This window comes from Spermophilus citellus (genome assembly GCF_964194105.1).
Source record: "Spermophilus citellus genome assembly, chromosome: 19".
Lineage (NCBI taxonomy): Eukaryota > Metazoa > Chordata > Mammalia > Rodentia > Sciuridae > Spermophilus > Spermophilus citellus.
Window position 1 is genome coordinate 820,018 of NC_138201.1, and position 12,858 is coordinate 832,875.

The 12,858-nt window shown below is 58.5% G+C and overlaps 1 protein-coding gene across 1 annotated transcript in view; it reads right to left on the bottom strand.

The window, feature by feature from the left end:
- LOC308638612 (uncharacterized protein) overlaps positions 1-12,858 on the bottom strand; it is a gene marked incomplete at its 3' end in the record, with an annotated part of 78,077 nt that overhangs the window by 45,961 nt on the left and 19,258 nt on the right. The window contains exons 2-4 of the mRNA XM_081276232.1: positions 9,806-9,910; positions 8,617-9,730; positions 8,030-8,115 (exon numbers count right to left, since the gene is read on the bottom strand). Coding sequence (XP_081132358.1) covers positions 8,030-8,115; positions 8,617-8,734 — 204 coding nt within the window. The 5' untranslated portion in view covers positions 8,735-9,730; positions 9,806-9,910. The remainder of the gene's footprint in view (positions 1-8,029; positions 8,116-8,616; positions 9,731-9,805; positions 9,911-12,858) is intronic.

A 12,858-nucleotide genomic window follows, 5' to 3' on the forward strand; every position in this document is an offset into this window, starting at 1 on the left:
GGTACCCACGGGCACCAGGAACCCTGGGGCTCTCCAGTATGTGTGTGTGTCAAATGGCAGAGGGTTGTTTCTGCAGAACGGAGATAACTCTGCAGCTAGTCGCGAGGCCTCAGGTGAGTGTGTACAGAGTTCACACGTCCTAGCATGAAGATGCTGAGTGCTCTTCCACTAAACCAAAAGCTCCTGGGCAGGCTTGGCCACGCCCTCGCCCAGAAGGAATGGAGGCTCCTGCAACGACCTGCTGGAGAGGGTTGGCCCCTGCTTCTCCAGCCCCAGGTGAAGTTCCTCTCCATGTGTGCAGCACACCCCTCGGCACTTGAGCAGCCACAGGCCCGTCATCTTTGATCTCACACTCCCGTGGGGGGAGAGGCAAGAGAGCAGAAAAACCCAGTGGCACGCCAAGGTGGGGGCTCCCAGACCCGCGTCCTGCGAGCCCCGCTGGGGGACCGAGGGCTCCTCCTGCCAGGGCTGTGGGATGGGGCCAGCTGCCTCCTGGTGAGAACCACATGGCTGTTCTGGGGGAGAGAGCTGCAGGAAGATCTCCCCTCCTGGTGTTGGGCATCATTTGCTGTGCCAGCTTGGACCTGAGATCCACCCGATGTGACGGATGCTGCTTAGACCCATGGCCAGCCGAGCAAAAAATCTTAGGCCTTCTGAGAAGTGCTGGCCCCTGGCAGGATGCCTACAGACAAAATCTCTTCCTCTTCCACTTCATAGAGGAGAAACCTGAAACTAAGACAGGTTCCCTGGCTTGCTGGTGGCCGATGGCGAGGAAACGGTGGAGCAAGGATTTGGGCCCCAACCTAAGAGTCCCACACCAGCAGCTCCTCCTACAGACAGCCTTGCCTGCAGTAGGTGTGTGCTGTCCTTGCAGAGCGAGGGGGAAGCCCTCTGGGTGCGTCCCAGCGATGAGCACCCTCGTGGTGGACACTGGCCCAGGAAGGGCTCTTCGACCTCTCTCCACACCCTGTGAGCTGGAATTTCAATGCACTCTGCAACCCTGAGATTTTCTCTATAGAAGACAGCCACAGCCTGCTCCACTAGTTCAGAAAGGCTGGTGTCTGGGGGACATGGACACTCCCTAGGACCCAGAGGAAGTGACCTGCCTGATCCTCCAGTACCTTTCTCAAAGGGCCGATCCACTCATGTACCCGTTCCTCACCAGGCTGAGTAAGGGGTGATGTGGGATCATTTAGGCCTGCTCAGTTAATTCCTGTAACCCACCTGGATGGCAGTTCTCGAATGCCAGCTGTCGCCCATAGCGAGCCCACTCTGCCTCCTTCCCTCCTCCCCTGGGTCCTTGCACAAACTGAGCATTTAGACGTCATCCAACAGGACTCCCGCTTTGTGCTTCAGGGTAATTTATGAAACAGAAAAAAGTTTATAATAGACCATTAGTAAAACCAGGCTTCCAAATGGCAGGTAATGTGTGATTCCAGAGTCGCAGCAAAAAAGCAAGAATATCTAAAGAGTCTGAAAACATCAGCAGTGGTCTTTTAGACACCTTGGAGTCACGAGGGACATTAACGGGCTTCCCTTTTGCTTAAGCAAATCCATTTTAACTTTACAGAAGAAATGCTCATTGCTGAAGTAAATCCATTTCCATTTTATAAAAGAAATGTAAGTTTAAAATCACACACCCTCAGGCCCTTGCAGTGATTTAATAAACACAGGATGTCGATGTAAAACAAGAGCCTCTGAAGACCGCACAGCCCTGCTAGATGGCCAGAAATGGCAACAGGGAGGTGACCAAAAGTGTTGGAGCTGACCTCTGTTTCTGAAATGCACTTTGTCATGGAGAATGCTTTGAGATTTGCAAGGTGGCTGAGAGGACAGACTTTGTACATGCTCCACATCATCTGCCCTGGCCGATGTCCAGGCAGCATTCATCATAGTCATGCAGCTGCAGAAACCCTGGGTGGCACACTGCTCATGGTTGACCGGTCAGTGTTGACAGACCACTGCTCACTAGATCCCATACCTTACTCAGATTACCTTGGTGCCCCGTCCAGGACCCCACATTCCACAGCTGTCCACCTCCAAGGCTCCTCCAGGTGGCCACAGCTCGCGGATGTCCCTTTGGATGACCTTGATATAGAAGCTGGGGAGGGCTTTGGCAGGACGTCCCTGCACTGAGCTTCGTGTTCCTGATGATCATGGAGTTATAGCCTCCTGAAGGGGCCATTCCATCACCCTGTCAGTGGCACAGGCCACCGGAGTGACTTATATCCATGGATGTTGGCTGGACCACCTGGCTGGCTGAGTTGCTATCTGTCAGGCTTCTCCAACTGTGATGTTCCTGTCCCCACTGTAAATACCATCTGGGAAGAAGTCACAGCCTACACCTAGGAACTCGGTGGCCACGCTCACCCTGAAGAAAAGAATGCTTTTCAGCGTTCTGCACAGGAGGGTCCTCCTCCCCCCATTTATCTGTCCATCAGCTGTTTCATCTGCCAGCGTGGACACAAGGGTGTTCCTGCTACACTTTGGGTTACGATGCAGTGCTGTTTTCTGCCCAGACTTGAGTCTTCGGCTACCTCGGATCTTCAGCTGTCCTCGGACACCACACCATCACCATGGGGGTTGGTTTTATTTAGGTTTTGAGCACTCCTCACCTCCTGGCCCCGCGACATCTCCAGGTTGGTCCTCTGTGTTTCCTTTCCCACTCTAAATCAGCCCTTACCGGGATCCCTGGCCTTTCAGGATCCAGGCACCCTGAGCTCATGGCTACTGGGGTGTCTGCTTCTGGGCCCCTCCCTGACGGAGGAAGGAGACATGTGGGAAGGTACGTCCGCGTTCACTGCCATGAGCAGAGCTGTGAGCACCACCTGTGTGCATACTAAGGCCTCTGAGTTCCCACAGGCTGTTCCCCCTTGGAGCAGGCCAGCTAGACCCCTCTGGGTTTCAGGTGAGACCCCAGTAAAACGGGTGTGAGAACAGAGAGACCAGGCCAGACACCAGCTCCGCAGGCACCTCTAGGAGAAGGTCACCCTATTTCTTTCTCCTCGCTGACTTGGAGTTTTTCATTTTCCATATCCAAGATTCCAGACTCTGAAAGGAAGAAGGAAAGTTGGATGTCGAGGTCTCTGGCTACTTGAAGCTGGTAGGGGGTGACTTGTGAAAGGGGCTTCCTTTCAGAGTCCTGGAAATGGGCATGGGGGTCAAGCAGGGGGGGTTCTGAAGCCATCGGGAGCCATGTCAGTTCTCCTTACGGTGCTTGGTCAGGCAGTGAGTGGTGGGAGGAGGGATGCTCTGGGGGTGTTTCTTGGTGGTCGCAGCTCAACTGACCACTTTATTGAAACACCGTGAAACTAAAACCAGGAAAAGAAGCAGCATTCTAACAATATGTGAAGACCGATTGATGGGTTAGTCTAGGGAAGTAATTGTGGCGTGGATCACGAGCACTAATCAGTTTACTAGCGTTAGGAGAATGATTCTAGTGTGAAAGGTGAAGACTAACTAAATTGTCAGTGCCAGAAAATAACTTTGGCATGTAATACAGCTGAGGGCTTTGTTGTTTTTAATTAATGAAGGCCCAGTCAGATTTTGGGTGTTCTTCCCGTGAGTTCAGGGCTGAGTTTCTTTGGAGCATGGCAAGAATGATTGATTTGGAACCATATTTTCCTGGGGGTTTAGTCATTTCCATCCGCTCGATAAATTGTGCAGAATAAGAACAGGGATACAATTAACAGTACAGTTAAGGCTAGTAATCCAGCTCCCTGCAGAAAAGTACTTTAAAAGGGTTAAGGGAGGAGATCCTTTCAGATAAACTGTCCCAAATTTCATCATCATCAAAAGTAGGTGTCTGGGCATTAACCCTGGCCGGGACCTGAGACTGTAATTTCAACACCTCCAAAGAAGCATTATGAAAAGGATTAAGTCCCATTAGGTGATGGCATATTCTCCGCCATTGAACCTCAGTGCCTGGAGTTTTTAACCCTATTTTCCCTGGTTGGTAATTAGGCCAGGTTTGGATGTGGAGAATTATGAAACATTATTTCCTATTAATTTTGAGGAATGAGGTTGTTCCTTCCCACAGTGTACCTGAAGGGACACCTGGAAATCCTGCTTACTAGAGGCAAGCACTCCTGCCCCTCCTCCACCGGATTCTTTCTTTCCAACCCCACAATCATGGCCCAACACTCATTTCTCAGGGAAGCCTCCCTCTACACCACCAAAGCCAGTGAGCTCCCTGTGTCACGTGGTCTCTGCATTAGCAGACCTGAAGCCCTTCGACCTGACAATGAGCGCATCTCTTCAATTAGTCATGCTGCATAAGAAATGACCCCAATCTACAAAGTATCCTGCATCCTGGTGGACAGACACAAAGACAGCCAACACTGCGCATCCCCTGTGGTCACTCAGAGCAATAGACTCACCCTGACAGTATCAGCGTCCAACAGTACTGAGTGTGGGTGGCCAAGCAGTGACCAACTGCCCAAGCTCACTGCACCATGCCCAGGAATCCTCTCTAACCCTGCCCTGGCCGCTTCTCTCCATCCAGCCCAGGCTCCCTCTCCACTATGTCCCTGTCTGGGTTCCCTCTCCCCCTGTGCCTGCCCAGCTGCCCCACTCCCCCTGTGCCTGCCCAGCTCCCCCACTCCCCCCTGTACCTGCCCAGCTGCCCCACTCCCCCTGTGCCTGCCCAGCTGCCCCACTCCCCCCTGTGCCTGCCCAGCTGCCCCACTCCCCCCTGTGCCTGCCCTGTGCCTGCCCAGCTGCCCCACTCCCCCTGTGCCTGCCCTGTGCCTGCCCAGCTGCCCCACTCCCCCTGTGCCTGCCCAGCTCCCCCACTCCCCCTGTGCCTGCCCAGCTGCCCCACTCCCCCCTGTGCCTGCCCAGCTGCCCCACTCCCCCTGTGCCTGCCCAGCTCCCCCACTCCCCCTGTGCCTGCCCAGCTGCCCCACTCCCCCCTGTGCCTGCCCTGCTCCCCCACTCCCCCTGTGCCTGGCCAGCTGCCCCACTCCCCCTGTGCCTGCCCAGCTCCCCCACTCCCCCTGTGCCTGCCCAGCTCCCCCACTCCCCCTGTGCCTGCCCAGCTCCCCCACTCCCCCTGTGCCTGCCCAGCTCCCCCACTCCCCCTGTGCCTGCCCTGCTCCCCCACTCCCCCCTGTGCCTGCCCTGCTCCCCCACTCCCCCTGTGCCTGCCCAGCTCCCCCACTCCCCCTGTGCCTGCCCAGCTCCCCCACTCCCCCCTGTGCCTGCCCTGCTCCCCCACTCCCCCTGTGCCTGCCCTGCTCCCCCACTCCCCCTGTGCCTGCCCAGCTCCCCCACTCCCCCCTGTGCCTGCCCTGCTCCCCCACTCCCCCTGTGCCTGCCCAGCTCCCCCACTCCCCCCTGTGCCTGCCCAGCTGCCCCACTCCCCCTGTGCCTGCCCAGCTGCCCCACTCCCCCCTGTGCCTGCCCAGCTCCCCCACTCCCCCTGTGCCTGCCCAGCTGCCCCACTCCCCCTGTGCCTGCCCAGCTGCCCCACTCCCCCCTGTGCCTGCCCTGCTCCCCCACTCCCCCTGTGCCTGCCCAGCTGCCCCACTCCCCCCTGTGCCTGCCCAGCTGCCCCACTCCCCCCTGTGCCTGCCCAGCTCCCCCACTCCCCCTGTGCCTGCCCTGCTCCCCCGCTCCCCCCCCACCCCCCCGTGCCTGCCCTGCTGCCCCACTCTCCCCTGTGCCTGCCCAGCTGCCCCACTCCCCCCTGTGCCTGCCCTGCTCCCCCACTCCCCCTGTGCCTGCCCAGCTCCCCCACTCCCCCCTGTGCCTGCCCAGCTCCCCCACTCCCCCCTGTGCCTGCCCTGCTCCCCCACTCCCCCCTGTGCCTGCCCAGCTCCCCCACTCCCCCCTGTGCCTGCCCTGCTCCCCAACTCCCCCTGTGCCTGCCCAGCTCCCCCACTCCCCCCTGTGCCTGCCCAGCTGCCCCACTCCCCCTGTGCCTGCCCAGCTGCCCCACTCCCCCCTGTGCCTGCCCTGCTCCCCCACTCCCCCTGTGCCTGCCCTGCTCCCCCACTCCCCCTGTGCCTGCCCAGCTCCCCCACTCCCCCTGTGCCTGCCCAGCTCCCCCACTCCCCCCTGTGCCTGCCCTGCTCCCCCACTCCCCGCTGTGCCTGCCCAGCTGCCCCACTCCCCCTGTGCCTGCCCTGCTCCCCCACTCCCCCTGTGCCTGCCCTGCTCCCCCACTCCCCCTGTGCCTGCCCAGCTCCCCCACTCCCCCTGTGCCTGCCCAGCTGCCCCACTCCCCCCTGTGCCTGCCCTGCTCCCCCACTCCCCCTGTGCCTGCCCAGCTCCCCCACTCCCCCCTGTGCCTGCCCTGCTCCCCCACTCCCCCTGTGCCTGCCCAGCTGCCCCACTCCCCCCTGTGCCTGCCCTGCTGCCCCACTCTCCCCTGTGCCTGCCCTGCTGCCCCACTCCCCCTGTGCCTGCCCAGCTCCCCCACTCCCCCTGTGCCTGCCCAGCTGCCCCACTCCCCCTGTGCCTGCCCTGCTCCCCCACTCCCCCTGTGCCTGCCCAGCTGCCCCACTCCCCCCTGTGCCTGCCCTGCTCCCCCACTCCCCCTGTGCCTGCCCTGCTCCCCCACTCCCCTTGTGCCTGCCCAGCTGCCCCACTCCCCCCTGTGCCTGCCCTGCTCCCCCACTCCCCCTGTGCCTGCCCAGCTGCCCCACTCCCCCCTGTGCCTGCCCTGCTGCCCCACTCTCCCCTCTGCCTGCCCTGCTGCCCCACTCCCCCTGTGCCTGCCCAGCTCCCCCACTCCCCCTGTGCCTGCCCAGCTGCCCCACTCCCCCTGTGCCTGCCCTGCTCCCCCACTCCCCCTGTGCCTGCCCAGCTGCCCCACTCCCCCCTGTGCCTGCCCTGCTCCCCCACTCCCCCTGTGCCTGCCCTGCTCCCCCACTCCCCTTGTGCCTGCCCAGCTGCCCCACTCCCCCCTGTGCCTGCCCTGCTCCCCCACTCCCCCTGTGCCTGCCCAGCTGCCCCACTCCCCCTGTGCCTGCCCTGCTCCCCCACTCCCCCTGTGCCTGCCCAGCTGCCCCACTCCCCCCTGTGCCTGCCCTGCTCCCCCACTCCCCTTGTGCCTGCCCAGCTGCCCCACTCCCCCCTGTGCCTGCCCTGCTCCCCCACTCCCCCTGTGCCTGCCCAGCTGCCCCACTCCCCCTGTGCCTGCCCTGCTCCCCCACTCCCCCCTGTGCCTGCCCTGCTCCCCCACTCCCCCTGTGCCTGCCCTGCTCCCCCACTCTCCCCTGTGCCTGCCCTGCTGCCCCACTCCCCCTGTGCCTGCCCAGCTCCCCCACTCCCCCTGTGCCTGCCCAGCTGCCCCACTCCCCCTGTGCCTGCCCTGCTCCCCCACTCCCCCTGTGCCTGCCCAGCTGCCCCACTCCTCCTGTGCCTGCCCAGCTGCCCCACTCCCCCCTGTGCCTGCCCTGCTGCCCCACTCCCCCTGTGCCTGCCCTGCTCCCCCACTCCCCCCTGTGCCTGCCCTGCTGCCCCACTCTCCCCTCTGCCTGCCCAGCTGCCCCACTCCCCCTTGTGCCTGCCCTGCTCCCCCACTCCCCCCTGTGCCTGCCCTGCTGCCCCACTCTCCCCTCTGCCTGCCTGGGCTCCCTCTCTCTACCCTGTGCTGGGTCCATCTCTCCACTCTCCCCAGGACATGGACCTGTATATGAACCTTTCCCAGCTGCACCTCCAGATGGCCCAAAGGTAAACCAGACACAGAGCCTACCCTCCAAAGCGCAGAGGACACACACTGCTGAACAAGCTACCAGAGACCCGGAGGGCACACTGGGTTCCAGAAGACGGCCCCACAGAACAGACTGACACTCAGCAGGACCGGAGCGTTCAGTCCAATTCTGTACAAATGGTGAAGTCCCAAACGGGTAGACGTAAGGGGAAGGATTGTTCCAGAAGGGACCGGCACCTTAGGCTAGGGCGGAGATGGAAGACCCAGGGCCTTTGCAGAGCAGCGAGAAGCAAGAGCAGAGAAGCTCGGGCACTTATTCACAGCGTGGGGACACAGGTTCTCAGGCCTCTAGAGAATCAAGGAGCTCACCTGATGCTCTGACCCTCCAGACCCAGCCTGAGACTGCATCTTAGTGTCCAGGAACTCGGTTCTATGCACACATCCATGAGGTAGGTCTGTGGGAAAGAAGGTACTGGCAGCACTTGGCGTCAGCCCATCACGTCTGGCACTGAACCCACCACAGATGGAAAGTATTTGTAAAAACAACTGTATCTGCACTGAAGCTGGCAGACACTTTTTTCTTGTAATTGTTTCCTAAAAAAATACAGCTTAATGACTATTTCTGCCTCACGTACATTGTGTTGGGCATTATGAGTAATCTAGAGATGTTTGGAGCACGCGGAGGGTGCAGGTGATGCGGGAGGATGCATGTAGTGCTATGCAATCTCCAGGCCCTGGTGTCTGTGAATCGGGCACCTGCAGGGACCTAGCACCAGTCCTGCGGCCCTGAGGCAGGACCCTAGGAGACCCGCAGTGCGTGCCAGGAATCCCACGGTGGGGCGGCCTGTGTTGCTCTGCCCCGTGTGCTTCACTGCAGAGTTTTCTATGCACAAACACCCGCGGGAGGATTTCTGGCCCTGGGTTTGGCTGACAGGGATGAGCTGCAGTGAGCCTACCTAGCAGTCTGTCATCTAGAAAGTCCTTCCCCGACTCTGTTTCTTCTGCTTCAAAGAACAGAAAACTTGGGTCTTTCACGGTTGCCTGTTGTTGGAAGGACCCGAGTGGACAGGGCATTCCACCTTAGTTACAGGCATCCATCAGGAGGCCCAAAGGAGGGGCTCTGCTGGCTAATGAATGGGCCAGACAGATCTGCCACAGGCAGGGCCTGACATAAATCAGATCACTCCTGCCAGAGTCTTCTCCAGGACCAGGGGCAGGCAGCAGCTGCAGAGCGATCAGTAGCTGCTTCTTCCACACCAGCATTCGGGCAGCGCGGGGGGCTCTTCCCTATTCCAGGAAACACAGCCCAAGACCCAGCACAGAAAGGGAGCAGGATCTGGCTACAGAAAAGAGGCAGTGAGTGCCTGAGGTCACTGGAGCCCCGTTCCCTCCCTGCGTCCTCTCGATCATCCTGCAGCCAGCCGACACTCTCCTGAACCTGGGTGTGACGTTCCACGCAGCGCCTCTGCAATCCTTTTGCTACTCTTCGGCCAGAGCCACGAGAATAAAGCTGTCAGAGGAACTTCGAGGCCGTTTTTCTTGTGTGGCCAATTGTCTGGCAGCAACACAAGATCCTGCCTGCTCTTCTGCCTGACAGAAGAAGCCTGTCTTAACAAAACACAGCCTAAATATTCTTTCCTCCTGGCTGCTGTGAGCATCTGGGATGCAGCAAGTGGGGAGATGTGTCTCTGACGCTTGGGACCTTGTTCCAAGGGGACCCGCGGCCCTGTGCTTGGAGGGCTGTGTCGCTCTCCTGCATGGCATCTGATGAAGGAGCAGCTCCTGGTGGAGGAAGGGTAGGGCAGAAAGAGCCCCAGAAGGGCCCGAGAGCTGCCGGAAGGCGGGGGCGGGCTCTGAATGTGAGGAGGATGTAGGGCTTCAATTAGAGCAGGGAGCAGCGGGCGTTCTCAGAGACGGCTCCTCCGTGCATCGCTCAGGATGAGCTGGGTCTGTTGGTTGTCTGCAAACACACACGGTGTCTTGTGTTCAAGATGCTCCAGTGACTTGCAGTATCACAAATCTAGGGCTCTTTAGCACAGCGAAGGCTGCCAGGCTGGTTTCCTACTGTTCCTGTGTGAGTAAAGCAAAACTCAATTTTCCAACGTAGTCTTCATTTAAAAAATATATATATATAAGTTTCCCCACCTGTTCTCATCTCTGATCCTCTATTTCACATGAATGGCCTCTCCATTCAGCAATCTCCCTCGTGTTTGAAATTCTTAAGCGTCTCCAACACGCCACATTCTGCTGCTGAGAATACAAATTAATTTTTTAAACCTTCCCCCTGGATTGTTTTACATTGAAACCCATAAATCTTAACGTCAGATCATGCATATTTTTTTCTCGTTTAACACCTTTGGGGCATTTTTTTTTTTTTAAAGAGAGAGTGAGAGAGGAGAGAGAGAGAGAGAGAGAGAGAGAGAGAGAGAGAGAGAGAAAGAGAGAGAGAATTTTTTTAATATTTATTTTTTAGTTCTCGGCGGACACAACATCTTTGTTGGTATGTGGTGCTGAGGATCGAACCTGGGCCACACGCATGCCAGGCGAGCGCGCTACCGCTTGAGCCACATCCCCAGCCCTGGGGCATTATTCTTAAGGCACAAGAATTCTCAAATAGATCAGATTCCTGGCTCAGGCAGACACAAAAGCCCCCGTCCCTGGGCATCGGAGGCCCAGCCTGCTTTCTGTCACACCCAGGCCACAGCGGGTGTCACCTGACCTCAGCCAGCAGCCCTGTCCTTGGCATCGGCCCCTCTGCCCAGGCAGCAGGGGGACTTCTTGTCTGCAAGGCCCAGGGTCCCTCCAGCAGGACCCTGTGCTCCCACAGAACAGCACGCCCAGGAACATGGTCTGTTGGAGATTCACGGCAAGGTGCCTGGTCCTCAAAAGTGCAGCCCTTAAGAAACTCCTCATTTTCTCTAGTTATTTCCAGGCTAAGCATACATGTTAAATAAACATGTTTCCCTAAAATAGGCTAATGTGTCCGGACCTTCATTTCTCCAGCGGAAAGACGCCTGTGTGACCTGGAATCTGGGTAAGAAAACAGGGCCAGCACCTGACACTGAGCGTCCCACTCCCCGAGGAGCCCAGCCAGAGCCCCCTCTGCTCCCGTGGAGACAGGGACGGCTGTGCACTACTCCCACCATGTTCCCCGCCCCCCCCGCCCCCACCACCAACCCCCCCCCCCCGCACATGAGTAAATTCAACAACTTCAGGTATTTGCACAGGTAAGAGGAGCAAAGATCTCAAGAGGATTTTGTTTCCAATCTCACAAAAATCCTAAAGCAAAGAGAGATCCTTCTCCTGCAGGTGTGAGGCGTTGAGTGCCATCGTTCCTCACCTTCTGGCTGCTGCCCATGGAAGGAACAGACTCAAGCTTTGGTTGTGTGTTTGTTTTGGGTGCTGAGATCTGCCCGTGGCTTGAACTGCTAAGCACACATTCTAACACTGAGCGGCACTCCAGCCCCTCCGCCCAACCGCGATTACCCTGGGCCTCGGCTGGAGAGGCAGGACGGTCCTTGGAGCACTTGAGGCTGGCTCTGAGCCCCAGGGATGGGCATGGTGTCTGGTGGGTGTGGGCAGGGCGCAGGGGTCAACTCCAGCTGTGAGCAGGTGCAGCATGGCCTTGGAGCAGTGGGGTGACCCTTGAAAAGATGTCGCTGCCCTTACATACGCTGCAGAACTTTAGCTCTTGGGTTTTGTAAATATTGGAATTTACTGAACAAACTGAAATAGTACTCTACTAAAAAATCTCCCAAATATCAGAAAGTTAAGAACAATATAACATGGATCATAAATGTTTGTGTGAATATCATGTTCACGCACACACATGAACACAGATTTATTCACACAAACAGAAGTAAACACACATATGCATAAGCACACACAGACACCCTGCGGAGGTTAACAGCAAACAGCTTGACGGGCTAAATCCAATCTGTGCTTCAGAGATCTGCCCACCCAGGGGAGGGAGGCCTGTAGGCCCAGTCACTGGCAGAAAGCCTCTGGGTGGGGTGTCACCTGCAGCCTGGTCCATCAGGGTGCCAGCTGAGCGGGCTGCCAGGCCCAGAGAAGGCCATACACCAGGGGATCTGTGGCTGCACAGAAAGCCCATGGGTCCTCCAGTATGGACACTGAGCGCTCAGGAGCCGTGGGCAGCCAGCACTGTTAGTGACGGCTCTGAGCCCCCATCCGGACCACCAGCCTGGATTAACGTCAGTGAATGAAAGGCCAGTTCCCCTTCTCAGACCCCGCTCACCTGTACAAACGCTCTGCAGTGAAGATCGTACAGCCCGGGGCAGGCTCACGTGCAGAGCCCCGGCCACACAACTCCAGACAGGACAGGAAGAAGCAGGGAGAGCAGGAGGTGGCTGCTCCTGGCAGCTCAGGTCCTGCCCATCAGTAGGGAGACAGAGGCAGAACAGGACCCGAGGCCGCGCACAGACACTGTGCTATCGTCACCCCAGCCCCACGCGTGAGCCACCCTCTGAGCCCTCTGCTGCCCGGGCCTCTAGATGCCCGTGGCAGAGACATGACTTCCTTTCTGCCCTGGCCTTTGGTAGCAGAGGCTGGGAGACCCTGGTAGGAAGACGTTCCAGGGGAAGGGGCAGAGACCCGCCGCAGAGCCGGACACAGCCTCGGGTTCACCCACACCTCAGAAGGGCTTTTCCTGGGAAATGGTTCAGTTAGGCAGCTCAGGCTGGTGTGTGTGGACGTCGACTCTGCATTTTGAAGTATAAAGTCCAAAACAACCACAGACTGCAAGGAGAGAGACCCAGAACCTGCAGCTGGGGCGTGGAGAGACTCCCCAATGGCATGGCGGACTGTCAGCTTGTCACAGAATGGCCCAGGTTCTCTGTAAGGATTCTCTGTGTGTGAATCCTCAAAGTGCCAGTTGCATTCTTGCACACACTGAAGGAAAATCATGTTCTCATCACAGCAGGACTGGTCCTGGGAGCGCTGCTTCAGGACAGCCGAGCAGGGGTGTCCTCAGATGTCTGCTGGGCGATGGTTCTGGACACAGAATTCCCAGCCGTGAGCACCTGTGTTTCTGGGTGGCTGCCGGGACTCTCCATGGGAGCCCTCTGCGGTCTGGGGACCTGGAGCAGGTGGGGGCTGCAGAGGCAGAGCAGAGCTGAGACCCACCCGCCGGCTCTGGCTTCTGATCCACGGGGACAGCAGGCCGTCTACAAGCCAAG